This window comes from Carcharodon carcharias, chromosome 1, assembly GCF_017639515.1.
Source record: "Carcharodon carcharias isolate sCarCar2 chromosome 1, sCarCar2.pri, whole genome shotgun sequence".
In the NCBI taxonomy this organism is placed as follows: Eukaryota; Metazoa; Chordata; class Chondrichthyes; order Lamniformes; family Lamnidae; genus Carcharodon; species Carcharodon carcharias.
In genome coordinates, this window is record NC_054467.1 from 68,687,477 (window position 1) to 68,714,647 (window position 27,171).

Sequence of the window (27,171 nt, forward strand, 5' to 3'; positions counted from 1 at the left end):
CTAACTACTGAATCCATCCATCTCCCTGACATTGAACTTTTGATCTTCACTAAACACAGTCTATTTCCACCTCCCTGACATCGCTCCCTGTCTCAGCTCATCTGCTACTGAAACCTTCATTCATGTGTTTTTTTACCCCCAGATTTGACTATTCCAGTGCAATCCTGCCTGTATCCTCCTAAATTTGAGGCCATTCAAATCTCCGCTGCTTATGTCTTAAAATGCACCAAGTTCTGTTCCTGTGCACCAAGTTCCCCTATCGCCTCTGTACCCACTGGACTATGTTAACATCCAGTAAAGTAATACCTTGATTTAAAATTCTCATTCTTGTTTTCAAAGCCTTGCCCCTCCCTATCTCTGTAACTTCTTCCAGCCCCACAAGTCTCTAAGATGTCTGTGCTCATCTGAATCTGGTCTCCTCAGCATTCCTGATTTTAAATCACTCCACTTTGGTGGCTGCACCTTCAGCTGCCCAGATCCAAAGCTCTGGAATTCCCTCCCTTAACCTGTCCACCTCACTTTTCTCCTTTAAGACACTCCATAAAACCTACCTTTTTGACAAAGCTTTTGGTCATCTGATTTAATATCTCCTTCTGTGGCTTGGTATCATATTTTGTTTTTGTACTGCTCCAGAATAAGTCACATACAGTATAAAAGCAGTTGAAGAAGGAAAGTAAATAACTTGCACATCCACAATTCTTCCCTCCCCCCCCCCCAAAAAAAGCGCTTTCCAAGCTATGAACTAATTTTAAAGTGTGTGTGGTAAATGCAGCAGCCAATCTGCACACAGCAGTCACCACAATAATGAGATTTTAATGGCATTGATTACACTTGTAGAGCACCTTGCACTGGAAAAATATCCCTAAGCACTCAAGAAAAAGGACAGGCCAAAAGAGGAGGTATAATGAGGGGTAACCAAAAATTAGTCAAATTGGTGGGTTTTAAGGGGATCTTTAGAAGCAAAAGGTGGTGAAAATGCATAGGTGTTTGGGAATGGAGCTCCAAGAAGCACTTGTGGGGTTTACCAGGCTCAAGGCATTGGCCAAAACGGTAGGGCTGCGGAAGAAAATGCACAGGTCCAAATAATGTTGAGCTCGGTGGGGGGATCACGGTAGCTCTGCAAGGTCAGAGATGATGGGTGATCTGAACTTGGTGCAGAATAAGAGCAAAGCTTTAAATGAACATAATTTTAGAGAGAGTAAAGAACTGGAGGGTTATTTGTGGGTCATTTGAAAAGCTGAGTATTGATATGACAAAGGCTGAGAGAAGGGTTTTATTAGCAGATAGGCCAAGACAGGGGTAAAGACAGCAATGTTACAGAGATGCAAGGAGAAGAGCTTTGTAATGGGGAAGATACTGGGTCCAAAAGCAATCTCAGGCTCAAACAGAATGCTGAGGTTACCATCAGCTTAATTCAGCCTAAGACAGTGATTGGAAAGGGGGATGGAGTTTGTGGCAAGGACCAAAGATGACTTTTTTAGCTCATTCTATTGATTAACTGGAAGAAAATGCAGCTAATCCAAAACTGGATGTCAGGCAATCAGTTGCAGAGGCAGTGGCAGGGTTGAGTAAAATGGAGCAGGGTGTCGTCAGCATACATGTGGAAATGAATGCAATGTCTGCAGATAACATTGCAAACAGAAAACATGTAGATGAGAAAGAGAATGAGCAGAGGATCCTTTGGAGTGTCCCTAGATGTGGGGAAGTCAATTAAAGTTAGAGTTCCACCAATGTGTATGGAACCGTACACCAATATAAGTCAGTACATTTAAGTAGGAAGGTACTGAGGGGGAAAACCGAAGAAAAGTTTTAGCAACCACTAATATTTATATAACACCCTCAATGTAATAAAACATCCTAAGGTGCTTCACAGGAGCATCATAAAATAAAACATGACATGAAGCCACATAAGGATATATTAGGTCAGATGATCAAAAGCTTGGTCAAAGAGGTTGCTTTTAAAGAGTGTCTTAAAAGGAAGAAAGCAAGGTACAAAAGCAGCAAGGTGTCAGGGGGGTGTCCAGAGTTTTGGGCATTGCCAAGTGAAGACATGGCCACCTATGGTGGAGCAATTAAAATCAGGGATGCCCAAGAGGCAACAAGTAGAGACTGCAGATATCTAGGAGCGTTGTGGAGCTGGAGGAAATTATAGAGATAGGGAAAGAGGGGCAAGGCCAAGGAGTTATTTGAAAATATGGATGAGGATTTTAAAATCAAGATGTTGCTCAACTGGGAGCCAATGTAGGTCAGCCAGTGCAGGGATGATACTTGTACAGGACTTGATACAAGTTAACAGAAAGGCAAGAGCGTTTTGAATGACGTCTAGTGTACATAGGGTAGCACATGGGAGACCATCCAGAAGTGGTTTGGAATAGTCAAGTCTAGAGGTAACAAGGGCATGAGTGAGGATTTCAGCCGATGAGATGAGTTGAGACGAAGTCAAGCAATGTTACAGAGATGGAAATGGTTGGTCATGGAAATTTGTGTGATGAACGAGTATGAGTTTGAATGCTCAGCTCAGGGTCAAACGGGATACCAAGGTTGCAAACAGAGTTACCAGGGAGGGGGATGGAGTCAGTAACTCAGGAATGGAGTTTGGAGCAGGGGCTGAAAACAATAGCTTCAGTCTTCCCGCTATTTAAGTGGAGGAAATTTCTACTCCTCCAGTACTCGATGCCAGATAAGCAGTCTACTAGTTTAGTAAGAGTGGATGAGTCAAGAGAGGTAGTGGTGAGAAACAGCTGGGTGTCATCAGCATTGTGAAAGCTAACACTATACCTTTCAAATAATGTCACCGAGGGGCATGGATTGGTGGGGGGCAGGCGTGCAAAGATAGATCCTTGCGGGACCAAGAGGTGATGGTGTGGGAGCAGGTAGAGAGGCAACTGCAAGTGATTCTCTGGCTATGATCAGACTGATAAGAATGGAACCATTTGGAATTTGTCCCACACAGCTGGATGACAGTGGAGAAGCATTGGAGGATGGTTTGGTCAATTGTGTCAAAGACCAATGACAGGTCAAGGAGGATGAGTAAAGTCTACTTTTGTCACACTCATATAGGGTGTAATTTCTGATTTTGCTAAGAGCTATTTCAGTACTGTGGTAGCAGCAAAAAACCTGATTGGGGGGATTCAAACATGGAATTCTGAAAAAGTTGGGAACAGATTTGAAAGGTGACAACACATTCTAGGACTTTGGAGAGGAAAGGGAAGTTGAAGATGTGACGATAGTTTGCAAGGATGGTGGGATCAATGTTTGGTTTATTGGGGAGAGAGGTGATGACAGCAGATTTAAAAGAGAGAGAGGGACAACAAATATCTTAAGTGAAAGAGCTGTTAACAATATCAATTAACATTGATACCAGGTGGTCAGCAGTTTAATAAGATCGAGGGAGTTGGAGGAGGGTCTCATTTGACAAGGTGAGCTCAGAGCATGAGCCAAAAGTATTCTTCTTCATAAATATATTAGGTTAAAATATTGTACTGATGAGTAATAATTCTCCAAAAATGGTGTATTAATTTAAAACCTGAACATGGTTTATGGAAAAATATAAATTCTCTTTTTTGTTACAATACTTTGTAGTGCAGCTATTTGCACATCAACTCAATATAGCGTCTCATTTCTCCAATCTTACTTCCAACCCTGTTCACTGTTCCTGGTTAAACAAATTAGGTGCAAAATGGGCAGTGACATCAAAGCGTAAACAATGCTGCAGCATCTGTAATGAAATCCTACATAGCCACATGACCCAGGTATCATAACAGCAGAAGAAACTTCAGTGCTCTCCAGTACCCAAGGAATCAGCTTATATAACCACGGAACCAGTTCAGTTTCTTGGTATCATGTGTCATTATTTATTTAGACATAGTTGTCTTTCTTCATGCTTACATAGAATATCTTATAAAGTTTTGCACCCTGCCAATAATTACTTGCATTTATTCTTGTTCTGGTGTTTTTACCAAGCCCATGTTCTGCATTTCAGTTCCCTGGGAGTCTAAAAATATCTTTGAATAGGGGTATTATGGTGTAAGATGACGTGTACACCTCAAAAAGCTTTCAAGTTGACATCAAGAGGCAAGATCACAATATGGAATAATCTTTGTACATTTTCTACTCCAATTTAGGTTTCCTAGATCATAAGAATTTATCCTAGTAGAATTCCACATCTAGTAACAAGCTTGTTTTAAAATCAAGTTCAGTTTCTTTTCAAATGGAATTTACACAAAATCTTCCAAATAATTGAAATATTAGGGGCAATTATTTTCAAAATAATCACGTTGTTCGTACTAAAATGCTTGAGTCACAAAAAAATTGGTTAATACCAATGAATCACATAATACTTAAACAAAGAGCAAAATACTGCAGAAAATGGAAACTAAAGTAAAAAAATAAAACACTGAACACTCAGCAGGTTGTGCAGCATTCCTGGAGAAAGAAACAGAATTAACCTGAAATACTAACTGTCACTCGCTCCACAGAACTGCTACATGACCTGAGTGCTTCCAACATTTTGTCTTTCTTTCAAATAAAATATTGTATATTTTCTTTGATTTTTGGATTTTAAAATACTCAGTAGTAACTGACAACTCCAGTATCATAACAAAGGCTATTTGAGAAGTCCGATAAGATCAAGAAAGTTAGGAATCCAGATAGTGATCAATTTTCAAAGTCTGGAATAGTTTCAGGAGGGATGAAAAACAGTGTTTCGGAGCATCCAAATGCCATGTATATTTCAACCAGCTAAAAATGATTAAAGCAATGGTCATTTGGAGTTCATCTTAGCAGAAGCAACTTTTTCCAATTTGCAACTTCGGTTACCAAATAAACCAGTATACATAGGTCACAACATGCAATCTTCAAAAACTAAAATTCACTGATGGGAATGGTGGAGGTTTTTTTTTAAAATTTATTCATTCAGGAGATGTGGGCATCACTGTCTAGACTAGCATTTATTGCCCATCCCTAATTGTCCTCTAGCAGGTGGTGGTGCACCACTTTCTTTAACTGCTGCAGCCCATGTGGTGTAGGTGGAACTACAGTGCTATTAGAAAGGGAGTTCCAGGATTTTGACCCAGCCACAGTGAAGTAACAGCCGCATAGTTCCAAGTCAGAATGGTGTGTGGCTTGGAAGGAAACTTGCAGATGGTGGTGTTCCCATGCTTCTGCTGCCCATGTCTTTCTAGGTGGTAGATTTCATGGGATTGGAAGGTGCTGTCTAAGGAGGCTTGGTGAGTTCCTGCAGTGTATCTTGTAGATGGTACACACTGCTGCCACTGTGCGTCGGTGGTGGAGGAAGTGAACGCTTGTGGATGGGGCGCCAATTAAGTGGGCTGCTTCGTCCTGAATGGTGTTGAGGTTCTTGAATGTTGTTGGAGTTGTGTGTTGGTGATGGAGAGAGTGAATGTTTAACCTATTGAATGGGGTGCCAATCAAGCAGATTGCTTTGTGGAGCTTCTTGAGTATTACTGGAGCTGCACTCATGCATGCAAATGAAGACTATTCCATCACACTCCTGACTTGTGCCTTGTAGATGGTGGACAGGCTTTGGAGAGTCAGAGGGTGAACTCTCTGCAGAATTCCCAGCCTCTAACCTGCTCTTGTCGCCACAGTATTTTTTGGTTGGTCCATTTCAGCTCATGGTCAATGGGAACCCCCAGGAATGTTGATAGGGTAATGCATGTTGGTGCAAATTTTAAAATCAGACTGAAGTATTGATTTCATCATAAAAAGTTTCCAAAAGTGGGTACCTGTAAAACAGCTGATGTGGTACATAACTGATAGCAATAGTCAAATAGAGCCATCCAAGAAACACAGTAAACCACATTGCATCCAAAGCAGTGGGTATTTGAATAAATTAGTCTTTCCCCTTGAAAGAGGAAAACTGAGCCTAACACAAACATTTAACATGATGGCCAATGGGTTAGAAAACAGCGAGCAAAATGTTAAGAAATGAACAAGAATTTTACTTTCTCTAGCATTCTGATGCTGGGTATTTCACTGAGTAACTTTAATCACTACTAGCTAATATGAATTAAGCTAAATAAATGTTAATCTGGAGAACAATGCATTTTTCATGGCTAACATTTAAGACAATGAACAGTTTTAACAATTTATTACATTTTTTGCAACATTTGAAAAAGATTGATTTTTCTCTCAATACCACTCAAGCAATATGCTGCACACAAGAAACAATTTGCATTGATATAGCACCTTAACATAAAGTTCCAAGGCACTTCTCAGGTATAAGGGGGAACAAAGGATGTTGAGCCAATAGAGATTAAGGAGTGACCAAAAGTTTGGACTTACTATTAGGTTTTAATGAGCCTTAAGAGAGAAGGGAGGTGGGAAGACATGGCAAAAATGGGCCAAAGTCAGAGATGGGGTTTATGGTTCCGGAAGAGCTAACACCTAGGAAGGGGCAAGACCACAAGGTCATTTAAACAAGAATTTTCTCATCTAAGACACAGGGGCAATGAAACCAATTGTTAAGACTATTGTAAAATGATTTAAAAAAAGCTACCTTCATACAGAGCAGAAATCAAACCTAGAGTCAATTCCATCTTTATAACTTGTAATGTATTGTATACTGTATTAACAAGTGGCTCTTTGGGAAGCCCCAGTTCACCCTAGTATGAGGAAGTGAAGTGAAGACTTTTTTCTCTAGACTGCTCGAGCAGCATCAATTACACAGAACATTGCAGTGCAAATGGACAAGTTTAATTTCAAAACAATCTGAGGACCAATTATCTCAGGCTACAAAGTGGTACCTCAAATTAGTTTGTTCTCAGGCCAGTTGGAAATTTTGCTTCCCATTGTTAGCTAGGAAGCCACTCCAAAACTTTCAGGGTCATTTCCTGTAATTATCCAGAGCTGCTCATCAGGCAGGAAAACCCTACTCATGGATCTTGTCAGAGATTTTCTTTCAAGACACATCCTATATAATGAACATTTTGAATTAAAAGAACTCCCTGAGACAATGTTTCTTCATTCGTGCATTTGAATAGCTAACACTGGGATTTCAAATTAACTTCTCAGAAACAATCATTGCTATTACAATATAAAAGCAAAACACTGTGGATGCTGGAAATCTGAAATTATAACAGAAAATGCTGTAAGTACTCAGCAGGACTGTGGAGAGAGAAAGACAGAGTCATTGACCTGAAACTTTAACTCTGTTTCATTCTCCACTAATGCTATATCCAGCATTTTCAGCTCCATTATTAATCTATGTAACAGAAATAAACTCGTATTTAGAACAATGACTTCTCAACTTATTCTGCACTCGAGATAGGGGTATATTTTCAAACTAGTTAATTAAAACAAAAATGAAAGAAAGATGCACTAGCAGAAGTTTAGCAGCAGGTAACTACATTCATCCCATAGAAATAGTATACAAAATATTTGTGTTTCTATTTTATATAGAGTAAATAGGTGCTAAATGCAAATAAAACAAGAACAGGTCATAAGGCATTAATAAGCAAGCTTATTAAACACAATCTAAGTTATTTCGCTTTTCACAATGTTTTGAAATTATTAACATTTGTGACTAAACTAAAAATATTTTGTTCTGCAAGTAACAATGTCCATCTACAACAGGAGGCTGAATTCCCAGGTGAAGGGTCACATTGATCAAACAAAACCACGTTGAGAGAGAACTTGCTGGGGAACCACCAAAAGTTCTCAGAAACAGCAATACACAACCTAAGGGTACATTTATACTGCAACTTATATCATTGTAAAATTACATTTCTATCCGGGTAAAGCTGAAGAAGTTGCAAAAAATTAAATGCACCAAGTGCTGGCATCTCCACCTTCACCTCAGGACATTTAATCTTTCATGGCCAAGAGTGCATCCTGCACATAATTGGAAACGTGCACAGAAAGATTCTGCTCCTGTATCTGTTAGTTCCAAATTGAAGCAGGTTTTATAAGCAAGGTACTGCTGACAACAAACAAACAATGACTGTAGCAATCTGGAAGCAGCAGCTACAATATGACTTGCTTCTGAAGGAAAATTAGAAAAATCCTATTTAACATAAAAATTAAAAAAGACAGTCTACAAGACATACTGGTAGCAAGTGCTGATCCCAAGACAATGGTTTTCTTCCAACACTACCTGATTTTAATCCATTGCTGAATCTAAGAACATTAAAATAAGTTTTTGCAGTTCTTGAGTACTGTTACAAAAAGATTATTTCACTGCTCAGTCATCCAAGACAATAATTTTTTAATTTCCATAATTTAAATTAATTCTGTTTCTTCCTTACATTTCAAAAAGTACATTTCCTGTTTTTCCTTTTATGGCTCTCCGGTGGCATTCACACCCAAGTCAGATGGTCATGGGTTTGAGCCTGAGACTAGAGCCTTGGGCAGTCTAGCCTACAACTTGACGAAGAGTACTGAGGAAATTCTGCACTGTTAGAGGTGCCACCTTTAAGAAGGGCCTTTAAATCAGGCTCCAGTACCCTCTTGGTCAGCTATGACTCAGTTGGTGCACTCTCGCCTCCGGGTCAGAAGACTGCATATTCCAGTATTCTGGTCGCATATTCCAGTATTCTGGTCCCACTCCAGAACTTGACCACAAAATTCCAGGTTGACATTCCAGTGCAGTACTGATGGAATGCTGCACTGTCAGAGTTACCATCATTAGATGAGACATTAAACCAAGTTAAGCCTTATTGGCACTGGACCCTCTCGTGCCCTTATCGAACCTCCCCCAATCCCTTTACAAAACTCTAGGAATTCCTGACCATTAGTTTGGGTTGCCATGAAGAGTCTAACTGGCCCTCAACCAATGGTCAAGCTAGCATTGATCACCTGGTCCATCCATCCGTTATAAAGATGTGGGCATGAGCAAGAGTATGAGTCAACTAGAGCTGTGCCCACTGCAGACATTCCTCATAGGGCTGCTGAGGGAGTGGAGGATCCAAGTAACTCTACTCCTTCCCCACAGTAGGGTGTAGGCAGTTGTGCTATACTCTTACTATGAAGGCAACCATTGCCAGCCTCAAACAGAGTGGCATGCCATAGATTGCTCAATTTCTTGTTTCTTAAGGAAGGAAAGTATCCACTATGCTACCTGCAGAAAAACCACAATGTTACAGGAGACAAGGCTGAGTAGCAAGGAGGAACCAGGTGGGCCATGTCACTACCAATTCAGGGTGGCGAACTTGCTGGCCTCACATTTTCAGCCTGAGATCTTGGGGGTCAAGGATCCTTTGCCAGGCCACTTGCTTCATCTCACTGCCCATCTGGGGGTTGATCGTTTCACCTATTGAACATGTACACTCACCAGGTTAATTTCTTTGAAGAAATGTCCACTCATCATTACTCCATTGATGCCAGCAAATACACCATCCTCAGGTGGAGTGGGGTAGGATTTCAACAATATCCTCAAGGTGAATGACCACTCCACTGCCCTGCATAACCCTGCAGCGATGGAGAAGTTGAGGGACATGGACAGGTACTACAACTTGGTGGATATCTAGCCAAGTCCTCACTCTGACTCCGGGGTTTTCACTTTTATGAGCTCTGAAGGATGGAATCCAGAATCGACCACCTTTACATTTCTCGGGCATGCTGCTTCCGTGCAGCTAGTGCCATGCTCTGACAATTGTCTAGTGTGGGCTGAGCTGGTTCTGCTGTGTGTGTGCAGGGTCCACCTATTGGCATTTTGACTAGCTGCTGCCGGAGGGTAAGCAACTCTGGGACTTGTTCCACTGATTCTGGGCTGACTGGAGAAGGGAGCAGGGGTTTCCCATCCTTGCAGCCATAGTGGAATATGGGCAAGGTTCATATTTGCATATTCTGTCATGAGTACACAAAGTGGGTGGAAGTCCAAAATCGAGTGGTTGGAACAGGAGTTGTACAACCTGGGATCCTGTCTTGCTCAGGGTGTCAAAGGCCAGACCCTGGAAGGTAAATGAAGAGAAAAAGGGCACACATCCTCAGATCCTGAGGTACGTTTGTGAGATCGCAGATCTAGTTCTTCCATGACTTGAACCATGGATTCCCCCTTTTGCCACTCACTTGAAAAAAGGCAGCTTTTAAGGTTGCTGGCTGACAGATCACTGGTCTCGGATACGGAAGGCATAAAAGCACAGGTCTGAGCCTATTACAATGTTCTGTTCTTTCTGAATCCATTCAGCAAGGTTACTTGCAGAGTTTTATGGGAAGGCCTGGAGGGCATAGAGCAGGCTAGATACTCCATTGGGCTTGGCCGAGCTGACCGGTGCCCTTGACCGACTCTTGAAGAACAAGTCCCCAGGGCTGGACAGACAGATCCTGGAGTTCACCAGGGTATTGTGGGAAAGGATTCTTGGTGTTCAGAGGGTGGCTTGGTGGTAGCTACCACAGGTCAGGGAAATTTGGTAACCTGGGAGATGCCCTTTTCTTGGCGCAGGGCTGTCATTGTCCTGCTGCCTAAGAGTGGCGACCCCACCTGCTTAAGAGCTGGCGCCTGGTCTCTCTCTTCAGCACGTGCTATGAGATCTTTGCCAGTGCCATGTCTACTGCACTTGGAACTCTGCTGGCCCCATGATCCATCCTGGCCAGTTCTACATGGTCCGGGATAAGACAATCCCAAACAACATCCACTTGGTCTAGGACCTGGTCCACCATTCCCAGAAGGCTGCCTTCCTTTCTGAGTTAGATGGGAATGTTCGACAGAGTGGATCACAAATACTCATTCGGAATTCTGCAAGTATTCGGGTTCAAGACACATTTCTTCACACAGATCATGGAGTATCTGATTAAGGTTAATGGACCTCTAATAGCATCCCTTTGCTTTGGAAGGGTGCATCACGGGTGCACCACACCTAGCCAGTTATATGACATTTGTGCCTCTTACAGAGGAGGTTGATGGAACTGGCTCTGCATAGGGCGGGCTTATGGATGTCCTCTCAGCTTACAGAGGGAGCAAAAAGTATTCACTAGTATGCTTGAGGCCTTCCGCAACCAATGGACATCAGGGTGGAGGGCGGCAGGGGTGCAATGCATCACCACGCCAGAAATGTTAAACTTTCATTTTTTGTTATACTTTAATTACATTAGATAAAAAGCTGCTATAAACTTGTTAATTATAATCCAGTTTCTGAAGTGTGAATTCCTAAAGAAAATTTTCTTTGCAAAAAATCTTCAATACATTTTGCACTTAATGCAAAATTACTCAAGTCTGAAATTTTAGTTCACACCTGCTTTTTTCAATATCCTTCATTAAATAGAACTCTAAGCACAACACAAAATGTACTTAAAAACCTAGTTATGGTTATCTACTAAATATGATTAATTTAATTGTCACTATTTATTGCATGCAGTAATTCTAGCCCTTGAAGAATTGGATTTAAATGATTCTGAAGGAATATACTATATCTACCAATTACTCCAGATATCACTTTGCAAAGTACAACTAAACCTAATGAACAACGACTTAATCCTATTCCATGTAAAATTTATTCTGTTGTTTGCAGGGCAGAATTTCATTTATCATAACAAAACATGGTTCTTCTGTATTAAAAACCTTGCATCTTAAAAGGAGGTAGTTTCCCCTTTAAAGACTTGTGATTTCTGTTGATGTTTTCAAACATTTTTGTGCGACTCTGAACGAGCCATCAGTGAAGTGATTGACACATCACAGCTAAATTAACAATATAATCATTAATTGGAATGTTTCTACAATCTTCAACAGTATATTTTAACTTGGGATGGCCAAGTGGACAGTATGCCAAAAAAAAAACAGGTGCTCATTCTTAGATCGCTCATTTCTTTCAGACAAACTATCCATGACATGCTGTTGACCAATACTGGCTACATCCATCCCTTGGTGAGATACGTTGTGCCCCGTGTGGCACCCTGGCCTCTCAAGCATGCAAACTGTCCGGATTGAAAAAATACAGAATCAAATGTGATTGATTTTAGGCCCTCAGTATCAGTTATACAAAAACGCCCTTCATATCACAAAGCTCGAACCCCTGAAAGCCAAGTTTGAAAAGTCCTTATGCAATCTATGCAATTTCAGAATCGGTTACCCCCACCAGGCACAGGACAATCAAGGCAACTTCGAAGTTTAACTAAATTCAAACACAATGTGCAGGATGGAAAAGTATCAATGTAGTCTATTCCTTACATGGTTCAGGTCCTCAATGAAGTGTTTAAATGAAGAAATTTATGCACCTTTCAGCGCCTGCAACGTAATAATGGAGTTTTGGTTTGTAATTTTAATTCAGTGATATCCTCCCTTTAATATGCCATCCATCACTTTCCTGTAACTGCTGAATTTGTCTATTTTTGTTACTACATGAATCTTAAATGTTTGCATGTTTTGAACCTGATTACTTTAAGTCTATGAATGAATTTTTCGATTGAACACACAAATTCAGCCACAGGGCTGCAAACAACTTTCTTGAATAAAATACAATTATTTTTGGACATGTTCATTTAGCTCCCTCACATGGTCGAGTGCAAGCACTTCATGTCAGTTTCACAGAAAATGAGAATATGGAATTCAAAGTGGTAATGATCTAATCCAATGGCAATTGATTAACCTGGAGTAGCAGTGACTCTCAGATTGACAAGGGGATGGGGGGGGAGTGAGAGTGAGAGGTGGGGGTGAGAGAGACAGTAGGGGTTTCCTTTTCCATATAGGAAAACTCTTACTAATTTTTAGATATACAAACACACTCTAAAATGCCCGAAGATGTGAAGGCACGACATGTATAGAATATTTCTCTGGTACAAAATAGGTTTATATCACATTGGCATGGTCTTGATTGACCTAAGTGGTTTTATGATTTTTGTCTCTGCTTTTAATTTGTATTGATAGCAGAACCACTGAAACCAGAGGAAAGGATTCTTTAAAAAAAGCTGGATTGTCACACATATATCCTAAAATCAGGTCAAGAGCAAGACTAACAAAGATCTGGAAGCAACCCACCTATGAAGTATGGTTCCGGACTTTCAAGTAGAGGATCCAAACATAAAAACATGAAAAATATAGACCAATTCAAAAACATAGCAACTGTACTGCTTCATTACCATGGTTTAAGGAGGGAACCTACTCCACTCAGTGATTAACAGTCCATTATAAATACAAATTGGACAGGGCTATTCTGTTATTCTATTCTCAACTAATAAGGCATGGAATTCTTCACAATGTAGCACAGTTTTTCTGCGATGCTATTAAAGCATTTTTTCAAAAGTGAAACTGAAAACAATTGTCAACTTTCACAAAGGAATTGAGTGGAATTAGCTCCAAAGGTTGCAACTCAACTTCACGCTTCATGTGAGATCTATAAACTGTATCTGTCAACTTAAACCACTATAAGTCATACTCATCTGTTCTACAAAATAAGTAAGCATTTTATTATTTTTTTCTTGCCTGCCACTTCAACATCTTGCTTCCCCAGAAAAATCAACTCCAGTATCTTCTTCTGACCAGCTGTCAAGGCATTTTTAGGACCCTTCATTACTTGTTCAATTTTGGACTCTGCAGTCTTTTGCAATTTATTCGTGTTTCCAGATATTAACGGAAAGGCACAATAAATATTCTTTGTACATTTCCTATAAATAATATTGGAAATTTAAGTTAAACAGCAATATGTTCAGCATTTGCCAAAATATAAAATATGTACAGTTTTGACTCCCCACCAGCAAAAACGATTTCTAGAAAATTTCTGAAAAGGAAAATATACCCTTGAGATAGTTAATGAGCCAACACATTAAGCAGGGTGCTATGAAAGAAAGATCAAAGATAACCCAGAAACAACACAGGCATGGTGGGGATGATAAACAGTAATTTTATTTGCATGACAGAAGTTCAGCAGCAGATGAACCACAGTAAGGAGACAGAGGCCAATGTAGAATTGGAAAGAGACAGTCTTTGTCATAGGGAGGATATTGGTTCAGAAATTCAGCTTAGAAAGAATAGTTTCAAACAAAGAGTTGCAAACAATCTAGTTCAGCCTGTGATTGTGGCCAAGGGAGGGAGATGGAATCAGTGATAAGGATATGGAGCTTGAGGTGGTGGAGGAGGGGGCGAAGATAATGAGAGAGAAACTAGCGGGGAGAATGAAGGTGCAGGCCTAGGACAGGAGAAGTCTAGGATGAGGTTTAGCTTGGTGGGTAAGCAAAAAATGGAGGTGGCAAAAGCAGCAGGGGTTGTTGAACAGGAACCTTAGTGGCTAAGTAATCTACAAATTCGTCTCACATTATTCGAGGTCACAAGAGAGCAGACAGGGGGACAAGGATATAGTTGGTGGTGAAAGAAAGAAGACGGGATTATCCTTGTTCATCAGGATGAGTCTAGAGAGTAGTGATGGTTTTGGCAAATAACAACAAGGCCGACAGAGAGCTTGATGTGGTCTAGGCTTGCTAATAAATGGGCCAATAAGTTGCGAGCCAGATGCACTCCAGTCTATTACCTTTGAACTTGAAACATACATGGGGTTTATGTGAGAACAACTGGTAAAGGAGGCAATAAAGATTTTGCTGGGGAGAAGGGCAAAGGTGGAAGTGAGGGTGTTGTGAAAATCAACAGCTACAGAAGCTTCATGGCAGCTGGAAGCTTTGATATTTAAGGGTTTCCAGGTTATTGTACACTACTTGGTGGGGAGGGAGGGGGGAAATTCACTCTCCCTCCAACCAAACCTTCACATTTTTGTCTTCTGGAAATTCCAGCTATATTTTTCAGTGAAGACTTGAATCACAGGGCAACCAGAATCTATTATCTTTCAAGAACAATAAATCAACATGAAATACACAGTGAGCAGCTATCTGGTGTATTTTAGTTTAAAATAAATTGGATGCAAAATCTCAAATTTAGCATCTTTTTATCTCATTAATTACTCCTCTATAATTTTCACTCAATGAAGCAAAGTTAGTCAATGCTGAGTACGTTTCCCCTAACTCCTTAACCACAAGAAACTTCAACTTCCAAGTTTACAAAATTGTTCTGAGTACAAAACAAATCACTGTTCACTACTATAAAGTCAAGGTGGTGTTGATCTTGCAATTACAAATACTGCCTTCATTGGGGTTTTTTTTTAAAATAATTGTTCTCGAAGTGACTGCTGCAATCAGTGATAGTGGTTAACTTTATAAATTGCTAATAACCATGTTTTACTATAAACTTAAGCTTTCATATGAAAGGGGAATTATTCCAGCCTGTTATTTTCCATCAGTAGTTTGGACAAAATTACAGCTCTAAATTATTAGCTCATATACACATTAAGTCACAAGCGTTGCTTATGCACCAACATATTAATCACAATTTTAAATATATGTACAAACATCAAGACATTAAAACAGAAGTAAAATAAAAATATGGATTTTGCTGCAATTATGTTCTAATGTCCTTATTTAATGCATGCATTGACATATAATTGTTACACACTGACTATAGTTCAGCTTCTTATGGGGTGACACACTGTAAAATATGTTAATTTTGGGTCAGTTAACAAAGGTACAGGAGCCTAAGTCAAATGGACAATCTGTGTCCACTGAAAGCTTGAAATAATTAGTAATTGCAACTTTAGAAAGTCGTTCAGTTGCATCAGGAGCTCAACTCTTTTACGCTTCTTTCATGTTGAAGTTTGTTCCCCTTTATCCACCCTACTTGTTACAGCCTCAAAGAACTCTAATAAATTTGTCAAATATGATTTCCCTTCCACAAAACCACGTTGACTCTGCTTGATTGCATTATAGTGTTCGAAACGTCCTGCTACTACTTCCTTAAAAAGGATTCCAGCATTTCTCCCACGGCAGATGTTAGGCTAACTGACCAATATTTTCCTGCTTCCAGTCTCCCCCACTCTTTGAATAGGGTTGTTACATTTATGGTTTCCCAATCCACTAGGACCTTTCGGTATCTGGGATTTTGGAAGATTACAACCAGTTCGTCCATTATCTCTGCAGCCACTTATTTTAAGGCCCTAGGATGCAAGCCATCATGTCCGGTGACTTGTAAGGCTTTAGCCCAATTAGTTTCCCTAGTGCTTTTCCTCTCGTGATTGTTTTAAGTTCCTCCCTCCCTTTTACCCTTTCATTTTCTACTAATCTTAGGGTGCTTTTTGTGTCTTCTGCTGTGAAGGCACTTATTCAAAATCTCAGTCATTTCCTTGTTTTCCATTACCAATTCCCAAGTCTCATCCTCTAAGGGGCCAAAATTTAGTTTAGCTGCACTTGTTCACTGCTCATGCTGACTGTTTTATATTTCTTGTTAGTTTACTCTCGTATTCTAATTTCTCCCTCTCAGGTCAAGCTTGGCTAATTTCTAAAAGTTTCCTCAATCTTCTGGCCTACCACAAACCTTCGCAGCACTTGCTCTTTTTCTTTCAATTTAATATCATTCTTAGCTTCTTTCATTAGCCATAGATGGTGAATTCTTCTCAATCTTTCTCGATGGAATATATTTTTGTTGCGATTTTATGAAATATCTCCTTAAATACCTGCCACTGCTTATCTACCGTCATACCTTTGAACCTATTTTCCCAGTCCACTGTGCCAACTTTACCTTCATACCTTTGTAACTGCCTTTAAGTTTAAGACACTAATTTCAGACCCATGTTCTTTGCAAACAAACAGAAAGCAAAATTCCATCATGTTATGATCACTCTTGCCTAGATGATCCTTTACTATGAAATTCTTTACTGAGGATCCTTTACTACGAGGGCAAAAAGCCTGTTCTCTCGTTAGGTCCAGAATGCAGATCAAACTCATCCTTAAAGTTAAAAACAGAAAATTCTGGGAGAAACTCAGCAGATATGGCACATGTGGGGAGAGAAACAGAGTTAACGTTTTGAGTCCATATGACATTAATTCTATTTCTCTCTCCACAGACAGTGCCAGGCCTGCTGAGTTTTTCCAGCATTTTTTGTTTTTCTTTTCAGCTTTCCAGCATCCACAGTATTTTGTTTTGATCATCCTTAAAGCTACCTTTGTCAATTGATTTGGCCAATCTACATGAAGATTAAAATCATCCACAATTATTGCAGTACCTTTCTTTCAAGTCCCCGTTATTTCATAATGAATACTCTGTCCTACATGTAGCTACTGTTAGGGGGCCTTTAAACTACTACCTTTCCTTTGCTATTTCTGATCTCCACCCAAACTGATTCTACATCTTGATCTTCCCAAGATCATGTCTCACTATGTGCTCACCTCATAATTTATTAATGGAGCTACCCCACATCCTTTTCTTTTCTATCCTTCCAAAATGTCAAATACCCTTGATTATTCAGTGCCCAGCCTTGCTCACTTTGCACCCATGTCTCTGTACTAGCCATCATATCATATCCATTTATTTCTATTTATGCTATCAGTTCACCCATCTTGTTACAAATACTGTGTGCATTCAGATAGAACACCTTTAATTCTATCCTTTTACCATTTTTCCCTACTTTGCCCTATTTATTGGCGCACTCTTTTATTGGTATGCTCTGTTCCTTCTTGTCTTAACTTTTTGCTTTACGTTACTCAATGCTGCCAACACCAGCTAATTTTGTTTTTCCCTTCCAGCCAGCAACTGATTCCTAAGTATGCCAAATTGTACAAAACATTGATAATGCCACCAAACTACACACACCATTTTGAAAACAACAAAGGTTAAATACAAATATGCTCATTACATTTTTTTGGTGGGTAAAAGAGAAAGATGGCCATCAACACCATTTATGCTTGCTCACATGCATGATATTGTATTTTTGAACAAATATTGGAAGGGTTGAGAGAAGGGGGAGATTGAAGGATGTCATTTATTTTAAAAGTGAGTTATGGGTTAATAAATCACTTAAGTGCTCAGGCATGATGTGCATTTCCGTAGGTTGAAACTGTTACCACAAATTTGGCTTCATCATTCACTCTCCCTCCTTCTTCCCCACCCCAATGATTAAGTAGTGCATTATCATTTTGTATACCAGGCAAGACCAAGTCAAACTCATTTGCAAAATGCATCAGATTTTACAAAAACTACAAGTCAAATAACTCCATGTTCAGATAGGACAACAAGATAAGGTATGGGCCTTAATCTTTGTTCAGTAGTACAAATACTTGCACTTGTTTAGCACTTTTAACAAAGTATTCCAAGTTGTTTCACACATAATAACAGAGGTCAAGCCTTAGTTGGAGAACTAGCCAAAAACATAGTTTCAGAAGTCTTTTAAAAAGTTGGGAGTCAGTGGCAGGGTAAAATGATGGAGGGAGTATATTTTTGAGGGTGGGATTTAAGCAGCTGAAATCTCTGCCAAAATTGAAGGTACTGGGGTAGAGGCAAAAGAGAGAAAGGAGAGGAAAATGCAGGGAGGATAAAGACGGAGGACTGTAGCACTCAAAATGAGATGTATTGCTGCAAGAGGTTGCAGAGGTAGAGTCAGGCAAAGGTGTAGAGATATTTGTAAATGAGAACAATTGTAAAGAATAGATCAAGTTACATTATTGTTTTACTTTAGATACTGATGGTTTACCTAACCTTGAACCAATCACTATAACTAAAATTGAAATATAATCAGTGAGCTACTCAAATTTAATCAATACCAATCTGTAATGAAAGCTACAAGAAGGTAATGACAAGATGGTCAAAGTGGGAAAACAAAGTGGCAGATGGAATTAAATTTTCTGTAAATTTGAGGTCATAAAATTGTACCTTGCACATGGGGAGGTCAGATGATATGGAAGAACAGAGAGATTTGAAGGCTCAGGTTCGCAAAATATTACAAGCAGCACCTGAAGTGGACAAGGCCTTAAAAAATAATGGAATATGGGTTTTATAGCAAATGGTATAGAAATTAAAAGTTGAGTTGTAATGAAGAGTCTATGTAAAGCTTTCATAGGACCAGAATTGGTGTACTATGTGCAGCTCTAGTTTCAAGCCATTGGGAGGATGTTGAGGAAACAGGGTACAATGCAAATTCACTAGCATGAGGAAGTACAAAGAAAGATTTAAAAAACAGGGTATTTTCATGAGAACAGATTACGGGGTGATTGGCTAGAACTGTTTAAAATTGTTGAAAGGAATGTGACAGAACAGATAGCAATAGACTGTTTCCAGTGATTGAGTACAAGGGGAGTTAGATGCAAGAGTTAAGGCTGAAGAGAATTTTCTTTTTTTTTTGCACCGAGGATTGGGAACCTTTGCAATCCATGACCTGAGTTAGTGATTGAAGCAAAGACCATATGAACATTTAAGAATAAGACGGAGAGAAAGGGGAACAAACGGACATAAGAACAACACAGGCATATGGAATTAGAATCACTGCTTGTTTGTAGAATAAATACAAACATGGATTTAAAAAAAAATATTGGTTCGTGGGATGTGGGCATCGCTGGCCCTCGCGGTGGTGGTGAGTCACCTTCTTGAATCGCTGCAGCCCATTTGGTGTAGGTACAGCCACATGCTGTTAGGCAGGGAGTTCCAGGATTAGGATTACTTGTAAGTGGTGATACTTCCATCAGCTGCCCTTGTCCTTCTAGGTGGTAGAGGGTTAGGAAGGTACTGTCTAAGGAGCCTTGGTGAGTTGCTGCAGTGCATCTTGTCGATGATTCACACTGCTGCCACTGTGCGTCAGTGGTAGAGGAAGTGAATGGTTAAGGTGGTGGATGGGGTGCCAATCAAGCGGCTGCCTTGCCCTGGATGGTGTCGTGTTTCTTTTGCGTTATTGGAGCCATACTCATTCAGGCAAATGGAGAGCATTCTATCACAGTCCTGACTTGTGCCTTGTAGATGGTGGACATAGTTTGGGGAGTGAGAAGGGGAGATACTCGCCACAGAATTCCCAGCCTCTGACCTGCTCTTGCAGTCACACTATTTATATATTTTTTATTCATTTACAGGATGTGGGCATTGCTAGCTCAGCCAGAATTTAATGCCCAGCCCTAAATGGCTGATCTAGTTCAGTTTATGGTCAAAGGTAACTTTTTTAAAAATTCATTTATGGGATGTGGACTTCGGTGGCTGCACCAGCATTTATTGCCCATCCCTAGTTGCCCTTGAGAACCTGGCGGTGAGCTGCCTTCTTGAACCACTGAAGTCCATGTGATGTAGGTAACCCACAGTGCTGTTAGGAAGGGAGTTCCAGGATTTTGACCCAACAACAGTGAAGAAACAGCGATACATTTCCAAGTCAGGGTGGTGCGTGACTTAGACGGCAACTTCCAGGTGATGGTGTTCCCATCCATCTGCTGCCCTTGTACTTCTAGATGGTAGTGGTTGTGAGTTTGGAAGGTGCTGTCTAAGGAGCCTTGATGAATTCCTGAAGTGCATTTTGTAGACAGTACACACTGCTGCCACTCTGCATCGATGGTGGAGGGAGTGAATGTTCATGGATATGATGCCAATCAAGTGAGTTGCTTTGTCCTGGATGGTGTCAAGCTTCTGGAGTGTTGTAGGAGCTGCACTCATCCAGTCAAGTGGGGAGTACTCCATCACACTCCTGACTTGAGCCTTGGACAGGCTTTGGGGAGTCAGGACGTGGGTTACTTGTCACACAATTCCTAGCCTCTGACCTTCTCTTGTAGCCACAGTATTTATACAGCTAGTCTAGTTCAGTTCCTGGTCAATGGTGACCCCCAAGATGTTGATAGTGGGGATTCAGTGATGGTAATGCCACTGAACCTCAAGGGGCAATGGTTGGATTCTCTCTTGTTGGAGATGGTCATTGCCTGACACTTGTGTGGTGTGAATGCTATTTGCCACTTGTCAGCCCAGGCCTGGATATTGTCCAGGTCTTGCTGCATTTGGACATGGGCTGCTTCAGTATCTGGAGGAGTTGCAAACTGCAATCATCAGCAAACATACCCACTTCTGACCTTATGATGGAAGAAAAGTCATTAATGAAGCAGCTAAAGATGGCTTGGGCCAAGGACACTACCCTGAGGAACTCCTGCAGTGATGTCCTGGAACTGAGATGACTGACCTCCAACACCCACAACCATCTAGATATGACTCCAACTAATGGAGTGCTCCCCCCCCACCAACCGATTCCCATTGACTCCAGTTTTGCTAGGGCTCCTTGATGCCACACTCTGTCAAGTGCAGCCTTGATGTCAAGGGCAGTCACTCTCATCTCACCTCTGGAGTTCAGCTCTTTTGTCCATCTTTGAAATAAAGCTGTACTGAGGTCAGGAGCTGAGTCGCCCTGGCGGAACCCAAAAGGAGCGTCAGCGAGCAGGTTATTGCTAAACAAGTGCTGCTTGATAGCACTGTTGATGACCCCTTCCATTACTTTACTGATGATCAAGAGTAGACTGATGAGGTGGTAATTGATCAGGTTGGATTTGTCCTGCTTTTTGTGTACAGGACATACCTGGGCAATTTTCCACATAGCCGGGTAGATGCCAGTGTTGTAGCTGTACTGGAACAGCTTGGCTAGGGACACGGCAAGTTCTGGAGCACAAGTCTTCAGTACTATCGTCAGGGCCCATAGCTTTTGCACTATCCAGTGCCTTCAGCCATTTCTTGATATCACATGGAGTGAATCAAATTGGCTGAAGACTGGCATCTGTGATGCTGGGTCCTCCAGAGGAGGATGAGATGGATCATGCACTCAGCACTTCTGACTGAAGATTGTAGCAAAGTCTTCAGTCTCATCCTTTGCACTGATGCGCTGGGCTCTTCTATCATTGAAGATGGGGATATTCGTGGAGCATCCTCCTCCACTGAGTTGTTTAATTGTCCACCACCATTCACAACTGGATGTGGCAGGACTGCAGAACTTAGATCTGATCTGTTAGTTGTGGGATCGCTTAGCCCTGCTATCACTTGCTGCTTATGCTGTTTGGCATGCAAGTCATCCTGTGTTATAGCTTCACCAGATTGACACCTCATTTTAGGTATGCCTGGCACTACTCCTGGCATGCCCTCCTGCACTCTTCATTGAACCAGGGTTGATCCCCTGGCTTGGCAGATGATAATGCTAGAGTCGAGGATAATGCCAGGCCATGAGGTTACAAATGATGTTTGAGTACAATTCTGCTGCTACTGATGGCCCACAGCGCCTCATGGACTTCCAAGATGTTGACAGTGGGGGAATTCATCAATGGTAATGCCATTGAATGTCAGGGAGATATGGTTAGATTCTCCCCTGTAGGACCAAACAGTCCCAGTTTCCATGTTGACATTTCTGTGTAATCTCTTTATATATCATACTGGCTATTAATCCTAAAGTTGTAAATGCTCTCTAAAAAGTAGTTTTGGATTACCATAAGGAAAGATATAGGCATTTTTCATGAATAATTAACAACTTTGTGATAAAATTAACAAATTTGAATGCAAAATTAAAAATGGAGATCAAATTAGAATAATAAAAAAGTGCACAGTAGTTTGATTCATAAAAGGACACTGCATAAATGTAAATTCTGTGACAATCTCAGGGTGCTGCTAAGTGCTTTATAGCAAACTAAGTGCTATTATACTGTAGCAAATTATCAGAACCTGTTCAAAACTGTCTAACGTTTTATGTATCCGATGAAGGGTCAAAGCCAAAATGTTATGGTAGCACTCTCTCAGGTGACAGAAGCACTATGCATTTTTGATTTTATCTTATGACAATCTTTACCTTTGAGAGATATTACAACTGTCTCAGGTAGACAGAATGCACGTATTGTAGATATGATTGGTGAATTGCAGCAATTTTCCAGATACATATTGGCCCAGGGTTTACAGTATAACACTGATGCTATTAGCATTCACCATTAGCATTTGCATATGTACCGTTAAATGTGAAATCAGGAGGTTGCTGCCTGTCATGCCCTACTCCTCCTCAAGCTTTGCTGCATCTGTAACTCAAGAGAATCAGCATTCAAACACATGAAGAATGGGATGTTGCAGCAGTGAGTTATCCACCAAAGACACCAGAAAAATGGGGTTTGCCTATTCAAGTGCAAGTGTTTTTTTTTAAACGGCATTGTAAGTCTTAATTACTGCCGAACAATCTCTCTGGTTCTGGAAATTTACTTTTATGAATACTGAAAATTTACTTTTACAAATGTAGAGTCTCATTCTGTCACAATTTAATTATTGTGGGAAACTTTAAAAAGTTTTTTTTTTACTTTCTGTCTCTACTCTCACTTAATCCCATTTTTCATTTCCCTCTATTTTGCTTTCTGTACATGATCTTACATTGGCTAAAATATTCTTACTTGTACTTCCTGGTTCGTCCTCTGCATACCTCAAGAAAGGCTTCTTCAGTCTGATTAGTTGAAAAGACACAATGTACTTACCCAGATTCCCTGTAAAGGTTTCCGCACTGTCAGGCTCTCAATGACTAAGTTGCTTCTCAAAAACCCACAAAAGATCTGTGGGCAGGTGTAAGCTTAATGAACAGCAGGCACCATTTGCTCACCAGGGACCAATTGTTTGCCATTGACCACAAAATCCAGGCCACTGCCTCATACTACATAAAGTCATACAGATATAATCACAATAAACATACGATGCAGTCAATTTTTTTTTAAACTTGCATTGAAACCCACTGATGCATACCATAACTGCAAAACAACTTACTGCAAAATTTAAATGGTTCTTTGACCCAATATACAATGGACATAATCCACCCATGGGGACACAACCCCTTGCTAAGTCCATTGTGCTTACGTGCAAGTTGGCTACCCCAGGCATCCCGCAGTGCAAGAGGACCAACTCATTGTATAGCTGGAGTTTGACCAACCAATCAAATGTAATCCCCCAATGCTGGGAAACTTCCCACTGCTTTTTTGGCAAGTGGAACCTACCAACAGGAAAGTGTAACATGGAGCTGTTCCATGCCCTGCAATCAGTGAAATAATCTGATTAGTCAATCAACATTTCTGCAGATCTGTTTGATGTAAATATGTTTGGCTCAGGTATTATAATATCTTGTCTGCAACAGAGCAGTGGCTCAGTTCTGAACTTCCATCAAACTAAAGGCCCTACCTCAGAGACCGTATTAAACCCCCAGAAAGGAAAAAAGAACTTGTATTTATATAGTGCCTTTCACAACTTTCAGGATATCCCAAAGTGCTTTACAGCCAATAAAGTAAGTTTGAAATACAGTTGATTTAGCACACAGCAAGCTCTCAGAAACAGCAATATGATAATGACCTGTTTGTGACAATGGTTGAGGGATAAATACTGCCCAGGATACCAGGCAGAACTCCCCGCTCTTCTTCAAAATAGAGCCATGGATGTTTTACATTCACTTGAGAGGGCTGACCATGACCTCAGTTGAACATCTCATCCAAAAGATAGCACCTCCATTACTGCAATGTTCCCATGATAGGACATTGGAGAGTCTGCCTAGATTTTTTGCTCAAGACTCTGGAATGATAATCAGTTGGGTCATTGAACAACTGACAGGCACAGATTTGAGCCTCGCTGTTGGGAAGCAGGTTCCGCGACTCAAAAGCATCATGCTGAACAGCACAATGTCATAAAGTGAGAAGGCGCATTTTCACAAACAACCTGACCAAAGCATGGTTTTACAGCATATGCCAATGAATGGTGGTTCCACCAAACTGGTTGCATGATTCTTCAACAGAAGCTGCTTTTGCCTCTGCGCTACCGATATTTGCACTGTGCAGAAGTTACAATCCAAATATATTTCTGATCCATGTTTTATAAAACTGATGTAGTTCAAAGAATTTTGAATAAGACCGAACTTGATTTGTTTGAATATGCTCCATTTAGTAAGGCATCTTTTCTGTTGTTTTCTAATATGTAAAACTATAATTCCAGTTACAATGAACCATACCTGCAGTTACAATAGACTCTAGAACACTGGGGTTCACTTAAGACATTCAACTAACTGACAAAATGGAATATTTCTATAATTTGCCCTAACTGATGCATTTGTGTACTTTTCTAAGCCGTCACCTATATGGCAGGCAACAATTAATGCTTGTATGAAATATACCCATTGTTACATTTTGCCTCAAAATTGAAGACTCCAACTTTACTACTAAACAATGCAATAAATTTAACAGTTATTCATTTCCCATTAAAGTTGCACATACTGTACATCCAGATTTTATATTCCTAGAACCAGTCTAGTAAAGAGCAAAATGGAAACTGTGTCACTCGGGTTTCCTTTTATCAAATGAACACCCTTGATCCAAATTGAAACCTATGACCTTCTACATCAGTGACCTATATCTGCACCAGTGTACTCACATCCCCAAAAACGCATAAGGGAGATCTCAGTCACATAAACTATCATAATTTTGTTTTACTCTGTGATTTATTCGACCCAAACAAATTCTTATTTTCATCAGTGCATGCTGCTAAATAATCATGGTGCTCAATCGATGCTACCCTAACACTGGAAAACAAAATTATTGCGGCACTAGAAAATAACTTCTGAGTGAAATATGCAACTATGTTGCATAGTTTATTACAAAAGCACAGGTATATTGGCGTATAGGTATCCCAAAATATAGTACTAAGTATTAAATAGATACTTAAAAAGTATCTCTGATGAGCTTCCCCTTCAAATTGGACCCGCTAGTGACAAAGCACTTTCCCAGCGCCCACTCCAATGTTACCTGATGCCGTAATACTCAATTCTGATAGTGTGGTCGCGTTTGTAATTTCACTTCCGCGTCTGCGATTCTCACAAAACGGCCATCAGGTGTTCACATTTGAGGCCGCTGGGAGGACCTTGTCGAAGAATCGGCCCATCCTTCATATATGCAAAAAATGCAACTCGTAAACTCAATCGAAACCAGAAATGCCGCAAGTTTCCCCACCTCAGTGCGCCGAGTAGCAAGCAGGTGCCAGGGTTAGGCTGATTCTCCGTCAAAACTTTCAACCTCGAATAATTTTAAAGTAAATTATTACATGGCAATTAAGCAAAATAAAACTCCTTGCAATTATGCGTTTGAAATTTGAGATATAAATGACCATTTGTGGTGAGTGGGTGTGAATGAAGAATTGGGGTTACCGGGGACGCTCTCTCTTACCAGGTTAAATATGGTTTCCACGATGTCTCGATTAGTCACTTCACCGGCTTGTAAAAGGCTTTGCAGCACGGCGAATTTCATCCGGATCCCTCGTATAGGTACAGGCGGATTGAGGCCCAAGGAAACAGTTGCATCACCAGCCGGCGAGGTTTTGGTGGTGGCGGGGAGAGAGACATGACCCTTGTCCGCCGCCTGCTCCTCTGGTGCCGGTACAGGTTGGCCTCCCCCAGAGTCCGCGAGCTGCGGGTTTCCATCCTCGTTGGACATGGCGATTTTCCCAAAGGAGAAGGAAAAAGGAGACAGAAGATGCTAGAAAACAGCCACCGGCAGACAACTTCAACTAGAATGCAGGCTCGGATCGGGTCCGGTGGCTACACTCAGCCTGCTCGGGCGAGAGAGAGCTGCTGCTCCTCTGTCTGTCCTTGGCCCCCTCCCTCCACTCTGGCAAATTCGCAGCTTGTGCACTGTGGAGTTCGGCTTTAAAAACAAAACGGTCAGTGTCTGGCGGACTAACGGCTGGAATCGTTTCCTCGTTCGTCTCAGCTTCGCGCCGCCATGACAGCGTCAAAGCAACGAACTCGAGCTTCCGACTGTACGCGCCAGTCAGCTTGCGGGAGGGAGGGCTACTGCGCATGTGTGCCATACAGGGATTGGTCAACACGCAGCTCAGGTGTGACAACAGGTAAAGATGAAGGTGTGTACTTGTGGTTGGGAATGGGAGTTAAAAGAATGCAAGGACGGAGGGAACGGGAGAGGCAAACAGAAGGAGAAGAGGGCGCTCACGGCTATTAGTTGCCCGGCAGATTCGCTCTAAATCAACGGCAGCGCCATCTGCTGTGTGGGCAGACTTGCACAACCTTTATGTTTTGAAACCGTACGGACTTATCGGACGTCTTGTTTTCTTTGGTAGATTGTAATTGAGTAAGCATAGTCGTTTAAAAAGAGGACGTTGCAACTGTTGGAAGTGGGAAATATAAGCAGAAAAAGCATTACAGATTAGGTCGGTCAGCATCTGTAAAAGAGGAAAGATGTTTCAAATGTGGGTCTTTCATCAGACGAACAAAAAGCCAGAGTAGGCCATTTGGCCCCTCGAGCCTGTTCCACTATTTAATAAAGATTATGGCTGATCTGATAGTAACCTCAAATCTGCATCCCACCTATCCTTGATACCCTATCACTCCCTTTGCTTAGCAGGAATCTATCCACCTCTGCCTTAAAAATATTCAAAGACTCTGCTTCCACTGCCTT

General features: G+C 40.9%; 1 protein-coding gene across 2 annotated transcripts in view; it reads right to left on the reverse strand.

Annotated features, from left to right (window-relative positions):
* The window catches only part of lrba (LPS responsive beige-like anchor protein), a 917,803-nt gene extending 891,277 nt beyond the window's left edge, over nt 1-26,526 (reverse strand). For both annotated transcript variants that reach the window (XM_041200623.1, XM_041200530.1), the window contains exon 1: nt 25,924-26,526. In XM_041200623.1, the coding sequence (XP_041056557.1) occupies nt 25,924-26,190 (267 nt within the window). In that variant the 5' untranslated portion in view covers nt 26,191-26,526. The remainder of the gene's footprint in view (nt 1-25,923) is intronic.
* Between the last annotated feature and the right edge of the window lie 645 nt (nt 26,527-27,171).